We start from the raw sequence: 18,399 nt of genomic DNA, 5'->3' as shown, positions 1-18,399 counted from the left end.
GGTGACTGTGGACACACTGTAGCACCCTGCATGTCTGCCAGAGAACCTGGCTAGAGGTCCTTCCCATCATCCATGTGCAGGGGAAACAAACAATGGTGCTCAGCAGTTCCTCTGGTCCTGAGGTGTTCCCTCAGCTTCCGGAGAACTCTCACAGTTCCCCATACTTCTCTATACAGTCTCTCTTGCTTACAGAAGCTGTTCAGTTGGCTCAGAGTTGGCTCTTAGGGGGAACTGCTCTAAATATAGGTGTGCATGTGATGTGTTCTTGGGAGGGAGTGGGAGGGAGCAAGCTTAGTGTCCCCTTATGCCACTATCTTCAACCTGGTAGAATGTTTAGAATGTGTGTACTGTGTTCAAAACCTGTTTGGAGGCCTATTGAGCATCTGAGAGCTGTCTTCCAGGACTGATAATCAGCTGGTACCCACCAATTGTGTGGTAACTAATGTGGTTTGTTGGAAGATGGGGCTACTTGGTAGGATGATCATTCTGATTGGTCAGGCATAGTTTGATTGGTTGTTGTCTGAACCATACCACTAAGCTTGGCCAGCTGGGACAACCCAAAATAAACACAAGGCTCTTAATTCTTTGTGTTACTGTATGAACTAATGTGACTGGATGCTTTGGGGCAGTTAGCAACTCAAAACTTGTTGGAACTGGCTATCCACACATTGCTTCATTCATATCCCTCCATCCCCACCCTGAGGGATGTTCTTTGGTGAACACTCACTTGGAATTTCTTATCTAATTAGTACACTCTGCCATCTCTAATGAAGATCAAATGTTATTTAGGGAAATGTGGCCACAGAATTTACTTGTAACCCATAAGCCATTTGTGTCCCAGGTGAATCGGGACAGTGCTCAATGCAGACCAATCAACACATTTGGCCAGAGGCTCCTTTTTGGCTCCTCTACCAACCCCCACTTATTTCCAGTGACCTAATGTTATGTGTTTTATAATCAAAGAGGCATGAGCTCCCCCTTGCTCCTACCCTTGGGGGATATCATCTTTCTCTTACCTGGAAAAGTCCACTTCTGATAGCTCTCGTTCAGCCCAAGGCAGCTCTGCTTTTAGGCCCTTAACTTATTGGCAGCTTGTGAAATTACAATTGGGAACAGATCTGGCTACACATGGGAGAAATTTCTGTATTGTATCATTGAGGTCAATCAAGGGGACATACAGTGCACATTGATCATTCTCAGTAATTATTTTTTCTAAAAGAGAAAAATTGGTCTTTCCCATCAATACTCTCACCCTGTTATTTCTTCTAAAACCCCCTAGGCAAATATGTCTCAAGCTTTAATGTAAATCACCTGTGAATCTTGTTAAAAATGCTAATTCTGATATGGCAGGTTTGGAGTAAAGTTTTGGATGCTGATTTTTTTATTGAGGTATAATTGACAATAACATTATATTAGTTTCAGGTGTACAACATAATGATTCAATATTTGTATACATTGTGAAATGATCACCACAGTAAGCCTAGTTAACATCTGTCACCATACGTAGTTACAAAAGAATATTTTTTTCTTCTGAGAACTTTTAAGATCTACTCTTAGCATACAGTATACACTACGAATATACAATACAGTATTATTAACTATAGTCCCCAAGCTGTACATTACCTCTCCATGACTTTATTTATTTTCTTACTGGAAGTTTATAACTTTTGGCCCCCTTCACTGATTTTGCCTACACTCACCCCCACCTCTGGAAACCACCAATCTATTTTTTGAGGGTTTCGGGGGGTTTTTTGGGTTTTTTTAGATTCCCCATATAAGTGAGATCATACACTATTTGTCTTTCTTTCTCTGGCTTATTTCACTTAGCATAATTCCCGCAAGGTCCATATGTGTTGTTGTAAATGGCAAGATGTCTTTATTTTATGCTGAGTAATAGTCCTGGGTGTGTATGTGTCACTTTCTTTATCCATTAATCCAGTGATCGACACTTAGCTTGTCTCCGTATCTCGGGCTACTGTAAATTACACAGCAGTGAATATGGGAGTGCATGTATCTTTTTGAGTTTAGTGTTTTCAGTTTTTCCAGATAAATATCCAGAAGTGGAACTGCTGGATCATAGAGTAGTTCTATTTTTAATTTTTTGAGAAACCTTAATACTGCTCTCTGTAGTGGCTGCACCAGTTTACATTCCCACAAACTGTGGAAAGGGCTCCCTTTTCTCCACACCCTCACCAACACGTACCTTTTTTATAAGACATTCTACCAGCTGTGAGGTGATAGTTCATTGTGGATTTCATTTCCCTGATTATTGGTGAGCACCATTTCATTTACCTGTTGGCCATCTGTAATTCTTCTTTCGAAGAAATATCTATTCCGATCCTCTACCCCTTTTTAAATTGGATTTTTGGGGTTCTTTGCTACTGAGTTGTATGAGTTTTCTTATGTATTTTGTATATTAACCCTTTATCATATATAGGATTTGCAAGTATTTTCCCCTATTAAATACGTTGCATTTTTGGTTTTTGATGGTTTCCTTTGCTGTGCAGAAGCTTTTTAGTTTTATGTAGTCTGCCTTGTTTATTTTTCCTTCTGTTGCCTTTGCTTTTGGTGTCAGTTTAAAAAAAGTATTGCTAAGACTGATGTTAAGGAGATATCGCCTGTGTTTTCTTCTAGGAGTTTTATGGTTTCCAGCCTTATGTTCAAGTCTTTTACCCATTTTGAGTTAATTTTTGTCATATGTAAGGTAGTGGTCAGTTCCATGCTTTTGCATGTGGCTGTCCAGTTGTCCTAGCACCACTTATTGAAGAGGCTGTAATTTCCCCATTGTATATTCTTGGCTCATTTGTTGTAAATAAATTGACCGTATTTGTGTGGGTTTATTTCTGGACTCTAGTATGTGTCTGTTTTTATACCAGCACCATACTTCGTTGATTACTATAGCTTTGTAATATAATTTGAAATTGGAGAGTGTGATTGCTCCAGCTTTTTTTTTTCTTTTTCAAGATTGCTTTGGCTATTTGGGTCTTTTTTAGTTCCATACAAATTCTAGGATTGTTTGTTCTATTTCTTTGAAAAGTGGCATTGGAATTTTGATAGGGATGTTATGTAGATTGCTTTGTAATAGTGTATTTTAACAATATTAATTCTTCAAATACATGAGCATGTAGTATCTTTCCATTTATCTGTGTTTTCTTCCATTTCTTTTATTATTGTCCTGTAGTTTTCAGTACACACTTCTTTAAATTTATTCCTAGGTATATTTTTTTATGCATTTATAAGTGGTGGGAGTGGGCATCCTTGTCTTGTTCCTGATCTTACAGGAAAAGCTTTCAGCTTTTCACTCTCGAGTATGATGTTAGCTGTGGGCTTGTCATATATGGCCTTTATTATGTTCAGGTATGTTCCCTCTACACCCACTTTGTTGAGGTTTTTTATCATAAATGTTGAATTTTGTCAAATACTTTTTCTGCATCCATTAATATGATCATATGAGGATGTTAAACCATCCTTGCATCCCTGGAATAACTCCCCTTGGTCATGATGTATGATCTTTTTAATGTATTGTTGAATTTGGTTTGCTAATATTTTGTTGAGGATATTTACATCTATATTCTTTGGGGATATTGGCCCATAAACTTTCTTTTTTTGTGGTGTCTTTGTCTGGTTTTGGTATCAGGGTAATGCTGGCCTGGTAAAATGAGTTTGGAAGTGTTTGAGGAGGATTGGTATTCTTTTAAAATATTTGGTGGTAGAATTCCCCCGTGAAGCCATCTGGTTATATACTTTTGTTTGTTGAGAGGTTTAGAATTACTGATTCAATCTCCTTACTAGTAATCAGTCTGTTCAGATTTTCTCTTCATGATTCAGTCTAGATACGTTTCTAGGAATTTATCCATTTCTTCTAAATTTTCCAATTTATTGGCATATAATTGCACATAGTTTCTTATGATCCTTTGTATCAGTTGTAACATTTCTTTCATTTCTGAGTTTGAGTTCTTTCTTTGTGAGTCTAGCTAAAGGTATGTCAATTTTGTTTCTCTTCAAAGAGCTAGCTCTTAATTTTTTTAGTCTCCGTTTCATGCATTTCTGCTCTGATCTTTATTTCCTTCCTTACACTAACTTTGGGCTTCATTTGTTCTTTTCATAGTTCACTAGGATGTAATGTTAGGTTGAGATTTTTCTTGTTTCTTTATGCTGTGGACTTTCCTCTTAGAAGTTTTTATATATCCCGTAAGTTTTATTAGGGTGTATTTCTGTTTTCCTCAAGTTATTTTTTTTCTCTGACTTCTATTTTGACCCATCTCCACATATTTGTGATTTTTCCAGTTTTCTTGTAATTGATTTCTAGTTTCATACCATTGTGGTCAGAAAAGATGCTTGATACAATTTCAGTCTTAAATTTATTACAACTTCTTTTGTGGCCTCCCATGATTTATCGAGAAGAATGTGTATGCTGTTGCTTTTTGGATGGCTGTTTTGTATATATTTTGGTAAGCCCATCTGGTCTAATGTGTCATTTAAGGCCAATCCATCCTAATTGATTTTCTGTCTCATCTATCCATTGATGTAAGTAGGGTATTACATTCCCTTGGTGTTAATATAATGCTGTCCTTCTCTCCCTTTGGGTCTGTTAAAATTTGCTATATTTAGGTGCTCTTATATTAGGTGCATAAATATTTATAAATGTTTTATCTTATACTGACCCTTTTATCATGTAATGAACCTCTTTGTCTCATATTATAGTCTGTGTTTTAAAGTATTTTCTCTGATATAGGGATAGGAACTCGCTTTTTTTGGTTCTATTTGCATGAAATACTTTTCCATCCTTTCACTTTCATTCTGAAGTGAGTCTCCTGTAGGCACCATATCCATTCCACCACTGTCTTTTGAGTGGAGAATTTTTAGCTCATTTACATGTAAAGGAATTATTGATAAGTATGTACTTATTGCCATTGTTTTCATTGTATTCTGTTTTGTAGTTTGATTATATAGTGGCATGCTTAGATTATTTTCTCTTTTAGTTTGTGTATCTATTATAGGTTTTTATTTGTGGTTACCATGAGACTTACATATAACAACATATTTATAACAGCCTATTTTAAGTTGATAACAAGTTAGAATTTTAGAATGCAATCAACAGACACATATTTAACATCTTTTTACCACCAGAAAGGGAACCTGGCCTTTTGTGGGTCTGCCTAGGGCCAGCTGATAGTGTATGAGTCCTTGACAAGAAAGGGCTTAGCATAGAGGAATCAACAGGAGAAGCTGGGGGGCCTTGGGTTAAGTTCAAGGGACTAACCTATAATGAGCTACCGCTGCCCTGGTTGCAAGTCTCTTGGGCTCCCGTAAGAGTTTAGAAGACACATGCCTGTACAGGAAGAAGTGGGGAAAGGGAATGGTGGGGGTGGGGGGGTGCTTCCCAGAGGTAGAGCACATGCTAGGTCCCTTGTCTTGAGGGTTTTAGCAGAATATTAATCAGTTTTCTAGGTGTGCTCCTCCAGGGCCGTGGTCTTCACTGATTGGTCAGCGTCAGGGTCATCAGTCATCACAGCTGGTCCTGGTGTTGCTCACCTGGTTTTGTGTCTTTTCTGGGTCTGGAGCTAAAATACAACTGAGGTCTAAATGTTATTTCTAGGGAGGTGACCTTCTGTATCTGCTGTAAATGCCTCTTCATTTGTTCAGCTATCTGTTTCCCTATTCCACATATCCTGTCTCATTTTAACTAAATTACTGTAGTCATAGTTATTTTTACTACTTTTAACCTTCATACTAGCTTTATTACTAATCCACAACCTTCTCTATTTATTTACCTGTGACGTTTATACTTTCATATGCTTTCTTATTACTAATTAGCACCCTTTCCTTTCCCCTTAAAAAAGTTCCTTTAACATTTCTTATAAGGCTGATTTAACAATGATAAACTCCTTTAAATTTTGCTTGTGTGGAAAACTTTCTCCTTCAATCCTGAATGCTGATGGTATTAAGGGGGGGGTATCCTGTAGAAAATCTTTAAACAAGAGAAAGACACGTGGACATAGTTGCTTTTAACTTTTGGAATTTTAATTAAAATGTATCTTAGTACGGTCTCTATGGTTTCACCTTGGAATTCCCTGGGCGTCTGTTTCCTTCCCCGGGTTAGGGACATTTTCAGCCCCTTCTCTCTTCTGTGATTGTTGGTCTGCTTGCTTGACGTTGTCTCATAAGTCCCCTCAGGTATCCCTTGTTTTCATCTGTTCTGAATTTTCAAGAGCTCTCAGGTGATGCCAGTGCTACTGGTCCAAGAATCATATTTTAAATAGTAGCAAGGCTTGAGGAATTACAGGGAATTGTCTGCTCTCACAATCCTGTGGATACTTTCCTATTGGTAGGATTGCTGGGATGCGCCACAAACTATAGCTGGCCCCCAGTCTTCTACATTCCGCTCCTGTGAGAATGAGAACAGTAATAGTTTCTGACGAGAAAATCCTATGGAATGTCATGCAAATATCTCTTCCTTCATCAGCCTACCTCTTTGAAGTCTATGAAAACCATGCTTATGTTAGTCTAAGTAGACCTAAGACCACTTTCTCAGCTTGAACAATGTCTTCATGTAATAATTTAACTTTCTCCTTTTAACACAATATACATTTAGGAGGCCACTGTCTTGGGTAGGGAGAAGGGACAAAGGCAACAGCAGCCCCAGAATGTTTGTGAGAAAATTCAGAGAGAGGTAGAAACGTGGCTGGAAAACAGGTGCCAGATCATGCGGAGTCTGGATTTTATTATTAATGTCACTTGGCTGAGGGTGAGGTAGGGGGGCACCGAGAAAGATTTTTAAACTGAAATGTCATGATCAGAGTTACACTTCGAAAAGATTATTTCATGACAGTATAGTAATTGAATTGGAAAGTGAACGAGAAACCCATTCTAGGTGACAGATTTGCTGATCAGCAGCGAATTTCCCTCCTTTAATCTGTAGGGAGCAGAGAAGACCCTATTTGCAATATGCAAAACCACACTGAGAACCTCACACCTGTAAGAATGACTGTTACCAAAAAGTCAGGTAACCTGTGTTGGTGAGGATGTGGAGAAAAGGGGACACTTCTGCTGTTCCTCAAAAAAATAGCATGACCGCAGGACTCAGCAATTCCACTTCAGGGTATTTATCTGGGGGAAAAAACAAATAAAAACACTAATTCAAAAAGTAATATGCACTCCTGTGTTCACTGCAGCATTATTTACAATAACCAAAATGGAAGAAACCTGGGTGTTCATCAACAGATGAATGGAAGATTATATGTATATTACTCAGTCATAAAAAAAAAAAAATCTTGCCATTTGCAACATGGATGGACCTAAAGGGCATTATGCTAAGTGAAATAATTCAACAAGAAATACCATGCAATGTCACTTATATGTGGGATCTTAAAAAGCAAAGCCCTAGATACAGAGAGCAAACTGATGGTTGCCAGAGGGGAGGGCGTGCGGGATAAAAGGTACACACCTCCAGTTATTTAAAAACAAAAACACACACACAAAAAAAACTAAGCCATAGGGATGTAGCATACAGCATAGTGGAAATAATACTTTAATGACTTCTTCTGGTGATAACATAAGGACTATAAACGTTGAATCACTATGTTGTACACCTGAAACTAATATAATATTGTATATCAACAGAAATTTTGGAACTGAAAATACAATATCTGTGTTGAAAATTTCACTAGAGGGGTTCAACAGCAACTTTAAGCAGGCAGGTTACTATAATTTTAGTATGTTATATGTAATCCCAATGGTAACCACAAATTAAGTACTGTATCTATACACAAAAGAAGGCAGTAATGGATGGAATAGAGGGGGAAAGCCATAAGACATCTCCATGCAAAATAGTAACCAAAAGAGAGCTGGCCTGGCTATGTTAATATCAGACAAATTTTAAGTCACAATTGTTACAAGAGACAAAGAAGGAAATTACATCTTGATAACAGTTTCATTATATCAAGAAGTTACAACAATTATTAACATATACATAAACAGCAAAGCTCTAAAATACATAACTCAAACATTGAAGGAACTAAAGAGAAATACAGTTTTACAGTAGTTGGACACTTAAATACCCCACTTTCAATCATGGATAGAACCACCAAACAGAAGATCAAGGTAACAACACTATGGAACAGTTAAACCTAACAGTCATATACAAAACACTCTACCTAACAACAACAGGGACACATTTTTCTCAAGTGTACATTAAACATTCCCAGGACAGACTACATGTTAGGCTGCAAAACAAGTCTAAATAAAAGAATGAAACTAGAATTTAGTAGCAGAAGGGAAACAGGAAAATTTACAAATATATAGAAAATAAACAACATACTCTTAAACAACTAATGGGTCAAAGAAGTCACAAGGGAAATTAGAAAATATCTTAAGACAAGTGAAAGCATGGGGTGCAGAGAAAGCAGTGCTAAGAAGAAAATTTACAGTTGTAAATACCTACATTAAGAAAGAAAGATCTCAAATCTACAGCCTAAATAGAGCAACTTTTAGCTGCATTGACTAAAAAAAGACATTATTAAAAATCTGAAATGAAAGTGGTAACATTGATTTTACAGAAATTTTAAAAAAAGATTATATGAGAGTACTGTGACCAATTATACACCAATAAATTAGAAACCCTAGATGTAATGGACAAATTCCTAGAATCACATAACCCACCAAAACTAAATTGTGAAAAAATAAAAATATGAATAGACCTATGACTAGTAAAGAGATTGAATCAGTAATCAAAGACCTCTCAACAAAGAAAAGCCCTGGGTCAGATGGCCTCACTTATGAATTCTCCCCAATTCTTCTCAAACTCTTCGTAAAAATTGAAGGGGAGTGGACCCTAATACTTGCTCATTCTATAAGGCCAGCATTACCCTGATACCAAAGCCAGCCAGAAAGTACAGGCAAAGAAAACTAACAACCAGTATTCCCTTCTAATTACTGATGCAGAAATCCTCAGCAAAATACAACCAAACCAAATTTAGCAGCATATTAAAAGGATTATAGATCCTGAACAAGTAGGATTTATTCTTGGAACGTAAGAACGGTTCAACATAGGAATCACCTTAACATAGTAAAGACCATATATGAAATCCCACAGCCAACAACATACTCAGTGGGGAAGATGGAAAACTTTTCCCGAGATGACCAAGACAGGGATATGATGTCTGCTGCCTCCATTCAACATAGTGGGAGGGGCTCAGAGCGTTAGGCAAGAAAAAGAAAAGTCAAGCCATCCAAGTTGGTAGGAAGAAGTAAAATTATCTTAGTTCACAGATGACATGATCTCATATATAATAGCCCAAAAATATCCTAGTAACAGAATCTTAGAGCTAATAAAATCCAACAAAGCTGCAAGATACAAAATCATAAAAATCAGTAGCATTTTATACACAAATAATAATTCAATTTATAATAGCACCAAAAATAATAAGTACTTAGGAATAAACTTCACCGAGGCAAAAGACTTGTACACTGAAAATCGTAAAACATCAATAAAAGAAACTAAAGACACAAATGAAAAGACATCTTGTGTTCATGGATTGGAAGACAATGTTAAGATAGCAATACTGCTCAAACTGATCTACAGATTTAATTCAATTCCTATCAAAATCCCAATGACTTTATTTGCAGAAATAGAAAGAATCCTAAAGGATCCCAAGTGGCCAAAACAATCTTTAAAAAGCAGAACAAAGTTGAAGGTCTCACACTTCCTGATTTCAAAACTTACCATGTAAAGTTACAGTAATCAAAGCAATGTAGCACTGGCATATGAACAGACATACCAATGGACCGCACAGAGTAGAGTGCCCAGAAATAAACTCTTGCATATATGGTCAAATGAAATGTGCCAAGATCATTCAATGGGGGAAAAGACAGTCTTTTCAACAAATGGTGCTGGAAAAATTATCTACATGCAAGAGAATGAAGTTGGATCCTTACCTTACACCATATACAGAAATTAACACAAAATGAATCAAAGACTTAAATGTGAGAGTTAGAAATATAAAACTCTTACAAGAAAACAGGTAGGGGAGAAGCTTCATAACAACAGATTTGGCACTAAAAGCAAAGGCAACAGAAAAAAAGATAAATTAGATATCATCAAATTTAAAAGCTTTTCTTTATCAAAGGACGCTATCAACAGAGTAAAAAAGGCAACACACAGAATGGGAGAAAATTCAGTTGATTCTTGAAAAATGCCAGGGTTAGGGGCACCCACTCCCCACACCGTCAAAAATCTGTTTATAGCTTTTGACTCCCCAAAAACTTAAGTAGTCCCTTGGTACCCACAGTGCATTAATTCCAAGACCCCACCTCAGATACCAAAATCTGCAGATGTTCCAGTCCCCTATATAAAATGGCGCAGATCAATCCATACAGTTGGCCCCCACTGATCAAAAACAGTGCAGGTATTTATTGGAAAAAAATACTGATATAAATGTACTGGCACAGTTCAAACTTGTGTTGTTCCAGGGTCAGTTCTATTTGTAAATCATAAATCTGATAAAGGACTAATATCCTGAATATACAGATGAGAACTCCAACGCAGCACAAAGGCTTGAATGGTCATTTCTCTAAAGAGTATGTACAAATGGCCAGTACACAAATGAAAAGATGTTAAACATCACTAGTAATTAGGGAAATGCAAATCAAAACCACAATGAGATACAACTTTTCATTAGGATTGTTATTATCAAAAACTATGTTGACCAATATGTGGAGAAACTGGAACCCTATACACTGTTAGTAGAAATATGAAATAGCACAACTGCTGTAGCAAATAGTATGGAGGTTCTCAAAAAATTAAACAGAATTACCTTATGGTCCAGCAGTTCGACTTCTGGCTGTATGCTCAGGAAAAAGGAAAGCAGGGATTTTAACAGATATTTGTACACTAATATTCATTATAGCATTATTCACAATAGCCAAAAAGTGAAAACCACCCACATGTCCACTAACAGAAGGATAAACAGAATGCGGTATATACTTACAATGGTCTATCACCTGCCTTGAAAATAAGAAATTCTGTATATGCTAAAGCATGGATGAACCGTGAAAACTTAATTTAAATGAAAGAAGCCAGACACAAAAGGGCAAGCACTGTATGATTCCACTTAAATGAGGTACCTTGAGTAATTAAGTCATAGAAACAAAGTGGAATAGTGGTTACCGGGGACTTGGAGAAGGGCGTTTGGGAGCTAGTGTTTAAGGGGTACAGGGTTTAGTTAGGGGTGACGAGGCAGTTCTAGAGATGATAGTGTTGATGGTGTACTACAACATGAATGTACTTAATGCCACTGAATTGTACATATAAAAATAGTTAATATCATACATTTTAACAAATTATGTATATATTTTATCACATTTTTTTAAAACTTCCAGTTGTTGGTGGCAAAGGGCATTTTTACCTAACCCTGCTGGGTCTCTGTGAACGAGAGTATCACACTGGACCCTTCAGAGCCCATCTCTTTATGCTCTGAGCTCACACCTTCTAGCATCACTTGGTCAAGCAGATGAGACTTGGTTAATGAGACTCTGGTCTACTGGGCTATAGCAGGAGGAGCAGTAACTGGCTTTGGGCATGGTTGCCTGACCTACGAGACTACCTTTACCTTAAATCCTTTCCTTTAGTGGTTTTTAACCTTTGAAATCCTTTGAGCATCTGATAAAAGCTTGAGCCTCTTGCTAGAAAAATGTCAATAGACATAAGATTTCTGCTTATAATTTTAAGGGTTAACAGCTCCTCTGGGGTCCCCTACGAAGTCCAAAGGCCCCCAAGTTAAGGACTTTTGTTCTAAAGTGACCTCCAAGGGATATCTGTCCTCTTACTCAAGTAACAGATGTCAGCTAAGGGCGAGCTGCTTTTATATTTTACAGACACTGTTGTTAAGGGTATTTGTTGTGACAGACTCTGGCTCTGCCAACTCTAGGAAAAGTTTAACAATCTCCATGAGCACATATCAAGAGAATATAAGCAGGGACTAACTATACATACCTAAGTCTGCTTTTGTTCAGCCATCCTGGGTTTAACCTCAAAAAAATGAAGCCGAAGGAAGGAAAGAAGTGATGGACGTAGTTACTTGGATGAATTTAGCAAGAAAACAATAAACCAAATTACTCTCTGGAGTAAAGGAGGGACTGAGGGGCTCCTTTAGAGGTCTTTACCTTCCTGGCACATTATGCCAAGAAATCTTTCACATGTTTAATCTGGGAGGGGTGGACATTCTCTGATTGGCTCTACAACTACCATTAGGCATTTGCTGGCAGAATGCTCACAGACCTCAGGAAAGCTAACCGTTCCACTGTAGTGCAAAGAAAACATGCCAGTGAACATCCTTTAGTTGGCCCAAAGAGGGGCAAGATGAATGAACCGAAAGCCTCAGACAAGCCCCTGCACTTGTGTCCCATGCAGCCTGAGTACTGTAGCCTCCCCTTGACTTGGCTAATGTTCTATATATATGTCACCTTTTTCTGCTTCCCAGTGCAATGGGCCTTGCGTTGGGCCTCACCTCGCTGTGCAACACAGACAGGTCTTCTGCCAGACGCTGGATGGCATCACCTTACCGTCAGAGCAGTGCAGTGCCCTTCCAAGGTAAGAGAAAACCATGGACCTCCTACCCCAGCCCGTGTCAATAGCACAGATAGATTGTGGCGAATGAATGTTTCTCCTCCAATCTCCCCCAGTCCCAGGGGTCAAATGCCCTGCCCTTTCACCTCAGTTGTCCGTAGGCCCTGGCCTCCCCAGAGGTAGAAGGCTCAGTGATGGTCTTGTACTTGAGGAATGGGCCAGGCTGGGCTCTCTTTCCTTGGAGATGAGTGCGTAGGTTCCTGAGGAAAACCTGATACCACAAGAGACCTGACTAGCCCCAGGTGGGCATGAGGTGAGGTCCACAAAGTGGCTACCATATCTTAAGGGCTTCAGCATCCCCCCACTCTCTTATCGACCTCCTCTAGAAGTTATGCTGATGTGAGGGCCTTTGTCCCTCACATTATGCTGCTGGGTCTCTGCCTATCGTCTCTGTCTAGCCTCCATTTCCTGTCATACCTCCTTGTAAGTGTCCCCCTGGGGTGAGGGCTCACCACCCCCATGTAAGGCCCCAGCCCCTGAGACTGCATCCAGGGTCTGCCTCTGCCAACCACATCCCAGGTAGAGCTCATTGTCAGATCCTACAGTGAGGTAGACATTGTAGAGATGAGCAGTCGGAGTCCCAGTTAGAGGAAGTGGCCTCCTGAGATCTTATAGCCATTTGGTAACAGAGCAGAGATCAGAACCCAGATCGGGTAGCACTGGAAGGTCATGAGTTGCCCAGCATTCTTGGGTTTGCAGCATTGTTTTCACATATGCCCCACACACACCCAGTCTGGCTCCGGTCCCCACAGAGGCAGACCCTAACCCTGCCACCTTCCTCCTGCAGGCCCGTGAGCACCCAGAACTGCTGGTCAGAAGCCTGCAGCGTACACTGGAGGGTCAGCCTGTGGACCGTGTGCACAGCGACCTGCGGCAACTACGGCTTCCAATCCCGGCGTGTGGAATGTGTGCACGCCCTCACCAACAAGGCAGTGCCCGAGCACCTGTGCTCCTGGGGGCCCCGGCCCGCCAACTGGCAGCGCTGCAACATCACCCCATGCGAAAACAGTAGGTTCCAATCCCAAAGAGCCTTCCGCAGATTCCCTACAGGGCACTGGGTGCAGAGGGCAGTCTCTGGGCCCACACCTGAGCAGAGGGCATTGAATCGGGCTTCCCAAGAATTGTGAGCTAGGGCTAGAGTTGGGTATTTTTAGAGGGGTGCATGGGTGTGTACACATATTCAGCCTAAGGGCTTCCTCCTGGCCCTGAGACAGCCAGGCGCTGCTGGCCGACTGCCGGATGAAACCAGCCTCCAGCTCACCTATAGTCGGTTGGCTGGTGCGCACAGGGGATAACTGAACAGTGGCTCTTGGGGGAAGGCTACTACAGAGAAAGCACTGTTCACACTGAAACAGCACACAGAGTGCCTTCTGCTCAGTAGGCCCTGCACCCATCACGGCCCCCTGACCACCTCCTGCCTCCCCTGCGCCATGGGCACCAACCACACCGCCCTGCCCGTGGGATCTGACACTCATTCACGCCCTCCTCCCGCAGGCCCTCAACCCAGCACCAGCTTTTGTATCCCTGTAGGGTGGGAATCTATTTTTTCTTTTTTCTTCCTCTGGACCTAAAACAGATTGGAGGTGCTTCCCCACAGGGATAAGACAAAGCCTGAAGCAAAGAATAGGAAACTGACATAGTGCAGGACCGTCTCCTCCCAACAGGGCCTCACTGAGCATCAGATTCCCCCGAGGCAGAGTCCCGGTTGCTTTCTCTACACTGGGGAGGGATGGTCTTTGTGGTAGGAGCTCACCACACTCAGAACCAGTGTTCAATGAAAGTAATTCAGACACACACACCGAAAAAAAAAAACCTGGACTCACATGTCAGATTTCCACAACCCCAGTCAGCACCAGTGTTGAAGAACCACGTAGTCCGTGCCAGTACTGAACTAGAGCCATGGTGTCCCAGTAAGGCCTGGTTATAGGGAGGAGCAGAGAGGCTCAGGTGGAAAATATGAGAGAACAAAGCTTCACAAGGGAAGGCAGGCTCAAGCTCCGGGGATGAGGCGTCATCAGCCAGGGCCTCACTTACACGCTCCCTCGAAGTGGAACAAAATTTAGTCTTTCCAGGAACCATCTCAAGGAGAATCACTTGAGGTGATACCATGCGAGAAGACAAGCTTGCCTGGGAGGTGGGCAGATCCAAAGAGAGGGAGCCGACAGGACAGGCACCGGCAGGAAGGAGGGAGCTCTCAGCTGGGCAGCAGCTGCAGCCCGTGGGTGGGGGCAGAGCGGGTGGGGTGGGGGTGGCTGAGCCCCACTGGAGCAAGACCAGCCCAGAGGAGCTGGACAGCAGTGGCCCCGCCAGGACAGGTGTCTGGTGGCCAAGGCAGACCCCAGGAAGCACCCAGCTGGCCACAGCCATGAGCCTCCGTTTCACGGTTCCTTTCTGTCCCCCACCCCTCTCCTCCTCTCCCAGTGGAGTGCAGCGATACCACCAGGTACTGCGAGAAGGTGAAGCAGCTGCAACTCTGCCAGCTCAGCCAGTTCAAGTCTCGCTGCTGTGGAACCTGCGGCAAGGCGTGAAGACCGGCCCGGGGAGGACCTCGACCCTGCCGCGCAGAGGACTCACGCGCCCGCCTCGGACAGAACTAACGCTTTCTTCGTTTTATTTATTTATTTCCCCCTCCCTGCCCCCAACCACACACTCCCTCGTCCAACCCCCTCCCGCCCCACCCCCGGACATGAGGACCCCAGCACGTCTTCTCTTCAGTCAGATGGAGAACAGGATGTTGGGAAAGGACAGGACAGAGGTCTAAAGGAGGTTGCAGAGCAGACCGAGCCAGACAGCGGGAGCTCCCTTGCAAAGTTGGCTCCCTTCCAAGCCTGGGTCCTGAAGAGACCTAGGAAGAGGCAGGCACACCCCTGGGGACAGCAGGGAGCCAGAGCTCCCAGCAGGCAGGAGGGCAGGGTCCCAGATGGTGACCCAGGCTTTGGACAACCACTGGGTCTTTCCCGTAGCGCAGTTAACGCAGGAGCGTGCTGCTCCTCTGTCGTCTCCTCCGCCTTTGCCCCTCGGCCCTGGGAGGGGCAAGCAGGGAGGGGACACCATGCTGAGGCAGAACCCAGCCCAGAACCCGGAGAACTCAGAACATGGACACGTAGGGTAGAGGAGGGCACAGTCCCAGTAGGCCTAAAGCACATGTTGCAGAAAATGAAGTAGCGAGGGCAGGGGACAGAAGCGAAAAGGAGCCTGTGTGTGTTCCTGGAGGAGGGGAGCTGGAGGGAGGCGGGGAGGGGCGAGCAGGCAGGAGGCTCCCAGCCTGGCTCTGACCCCTGTGCCTATGTGCATGGGACTCCTCAGGCTCAGGGGAGGGGATGCTCCAGTCAGCCACCCTCACAGGGCTCAGGCTTTGGTAAGGGACATGCCTCCTTGGGGTGGAGGGGAATCCCTGCTCCCCATGCTGTCTCAGTGAACTTTCTGCCTGTACAGCCACAGCAAAACCACCCCTGGCATCTCTTTATCTAAGTCTAGAGTCCCCCAGCCTGGAACTCACTGCTGATGTGAGCCAGGGGCATCTGAGCACGAACAGGCCGGGTTTTCTGCCTGTATGGCCTTTGCCGCCCCACTTAAGAGCCAGGGACTAGAGTCAGTTTCCAAAACCAACTCATTAATCAGTTTGCCAGAGAGCAGCCATCAGGTGATAGCAAATGACTTCATTCCAGAGCTGGCCAGGGCCTTAGGGGAAGACAGTGAGCTTGTGGGGGACCCCCAGACCACAGTGAAAGTCCCTCCTAGCTGGAGAGCAGTTGGAGTGGGGTGATGGGGTGCAGTGGCAAAGCCAAAGGGTAACGAAAGCTTCTAAAGCTGTCCTCAAAGGCTTTCAGCCCATTCCCCCCACACAGTGAACTACCAGGAATCCACATTTACCACCAGTTTTGGTGATCTGGCAAATTGCTCGTTCAGCAAGTGACTTTAGACAAATTATTCTGGCCACCTCCCCAAGTGGCCACAGTTTAGCCGTCACGGCAAGCAGGTGGCCAGTCACTCATCCTTCAGAGAGCACCCCTCCCTCGGGGCCACCACTGGCATCAGGGCTGGGCTGCCAGCCAGCCTGGAAGGAAAGTTGAAGGGAGGCAAAGGTCAGCTGCGTCCTTCCCAGGTGAGCTATGGACAATTCGCTGGGTTTCTTTCTCCCTCACCACAAAAATGGGCTCTAAGAAATCATGTTACTAAAAATCAGTGTAATGTTTATTTAAAATAAAAGAGAATGTTTTCTATGTCTGTATATCTTTTGTGAATATTTATTAGGATTTCTTGTATAAAAAAAAGTGCAATATTAATAATTGTACATTGTCATCCAGAAAGCAAAGTATTTGGGGGACTTTTTAGTAACTTCCTGCAGTTGTGTTTCTGTAAACTCAGTGGTGATTATTATATTGTTCCTCTTTTTAATAGAACCTGATGTTTAACTCTGGATCCACTCACTGTGTACAGGATACATTGTAAAAACTAACATGGGATGATGGGGCAATAAGAGGGAATTCATTTGTGACACAATAGTTACACATGGAATGAATACGACAAATTCTATACTACTACTAATGTGGCTGATTATTTCTAGTTCAATAGCTATTGAAAACCATGGGCCAATATTCACATTTCCTACACAGCAGGTGTCCTCCAACTCTGCCGCGTGCTGGGCTGGAGCCTCTGGAAGTGGGTTTCAGAGCCAGCTTGGAGGCCCTGGGTTTAGGGTAGGAAACTGTGTGCTCCTTGCATGACATGAATGTTCATTTACTGTTGTTCTGTGAATTGTGACTCAGCAGCACCCCAAGATTATTAGGGCTGCTGACTAATGTGGAAGGAGGCATTTCCTCCTCTAAAACACAAAACTGTATTTATATTTTTTGTACAGATAATACAGCTTATTTATTTAAACCGTGTCGTCTGAGTCTCTCTTAAGCTCAGCCCTCCCACCTTGTTTGGTGCAGGGAGAGAGGGTGGTCCCTGGCCACTTGTGTGTGTCTGGCTGGAGAGGAGGGACTGCAGCTTCGTGTGGGGACTCGGGGGCCCAGGCCTGGAAGGGCCAGCTCTGTAAATGGACCCAGAGGAGCTACGGCTGTGGATGTGCCGCCCTGACAATCATCTACTTACGGCCCTAGGTAGTGGGAACAGCGAGCACAGGCATGTCTGGGGAGATGAGACGCGGGTGCAGGAGGAGCCTCACTGCAGGCCGGGCTTCCTGCGTGCAGTGCGCCGTGTGGAGTAACCGCATGCTGAATGCAGTCGTGCGTGTACACTACTGGAAGGGCCTAACATGTCTAGATCGCTGCCACATTTAATCCTCACATCAACCCTATAGTCATCTCCATTAACATGAGAAGGCCACGGTCACCAGGCCGGTGAGACGGATCCAAACTCCTGTGGTCTGGCTTTTTAGCCAGAGCCTTGCTCCTACCCACCATGCCGTCTCCAGCTGCTCTGTACATGTGCCAACCGTGCGTGGCCACTTCAGCGTGTGCCCATTCCTCTCCCCACTGCTTGGAGGTTGGTAGAGATGGCAATACATATTACTGGGATTGTTATTTATCGTCCTCTAAAATCAATTATGGCATTCTTGGGCTCCTAGCTCCCTACTTTTAAATAAAGCTGTGGGAAGTGTTAAAAATAAAAAAGCATATTACAGAGCTCTTCACGAACAGGCTCTGGTGGAAGAGCAGCGTGTCCCAGGCCCAGACGATGGCCATGCACAGACCTCTGTGAGACGCTCTGGAGGACCCCCCGCCGGGAAGCCGACCTCCAGCCTGTTTGCCAGCAACTGATTTCAA

The 18,399-nt window shown here is 43.0% G+C and overlaps 1 protein-coding gene across 2 annotated transcripts in view; it reads left to right on the top strand.

Moving 5' to 3' along the window:
• Nucleotides 1-17,509, top strand: part of ADAMTSL1 (ADAMTS like 1) — an 821,320-nt gene extending 803,811 nt beyond the window's left edge. For both annotated transcript variants that reach the window (XM_087822640.1, XM_087822641.1), the window contains 3 exons: nt 12,480-12,589; nt 13,413-13,633; nt 15,047-17,509. In XM_087822640.1, the coding sequence (XP_087678766.1) occupies nt 12,480-12,589; nt 13,413-13,633; nt 15,047-15,153 (438 nt within the window). In that variant the 3' untranslated portion in view covers nt 15,154-17,509. The remainder of the gene's footprint in view (nt 1-12,479; nt 12,590-13,412; nt 13,634-15,046) is intronic.
• The last annotated feature ends 890 nt before the right edge of the window (nt 17,510-18,399 follow it).

The sequence above is a fragment of the Miniopterus natalensis genome, chromosome 12 (assembly GCF_054644295.1).
Source record: "Miniopterus natalensis isolate mMinNat1 chromosome 12, mMinNat1.hap1, whole genome shotgun sequence".
Lineage (NCBI taxonomy): Eukaryota > Metazoa > Chordata > Mammalia > Chiroptera > Miniopteridae > Miniopterus > Miniopterus natalensis.
This window is presented reverse-complemented; position numbering and strand designations above follow the sequence as displayed.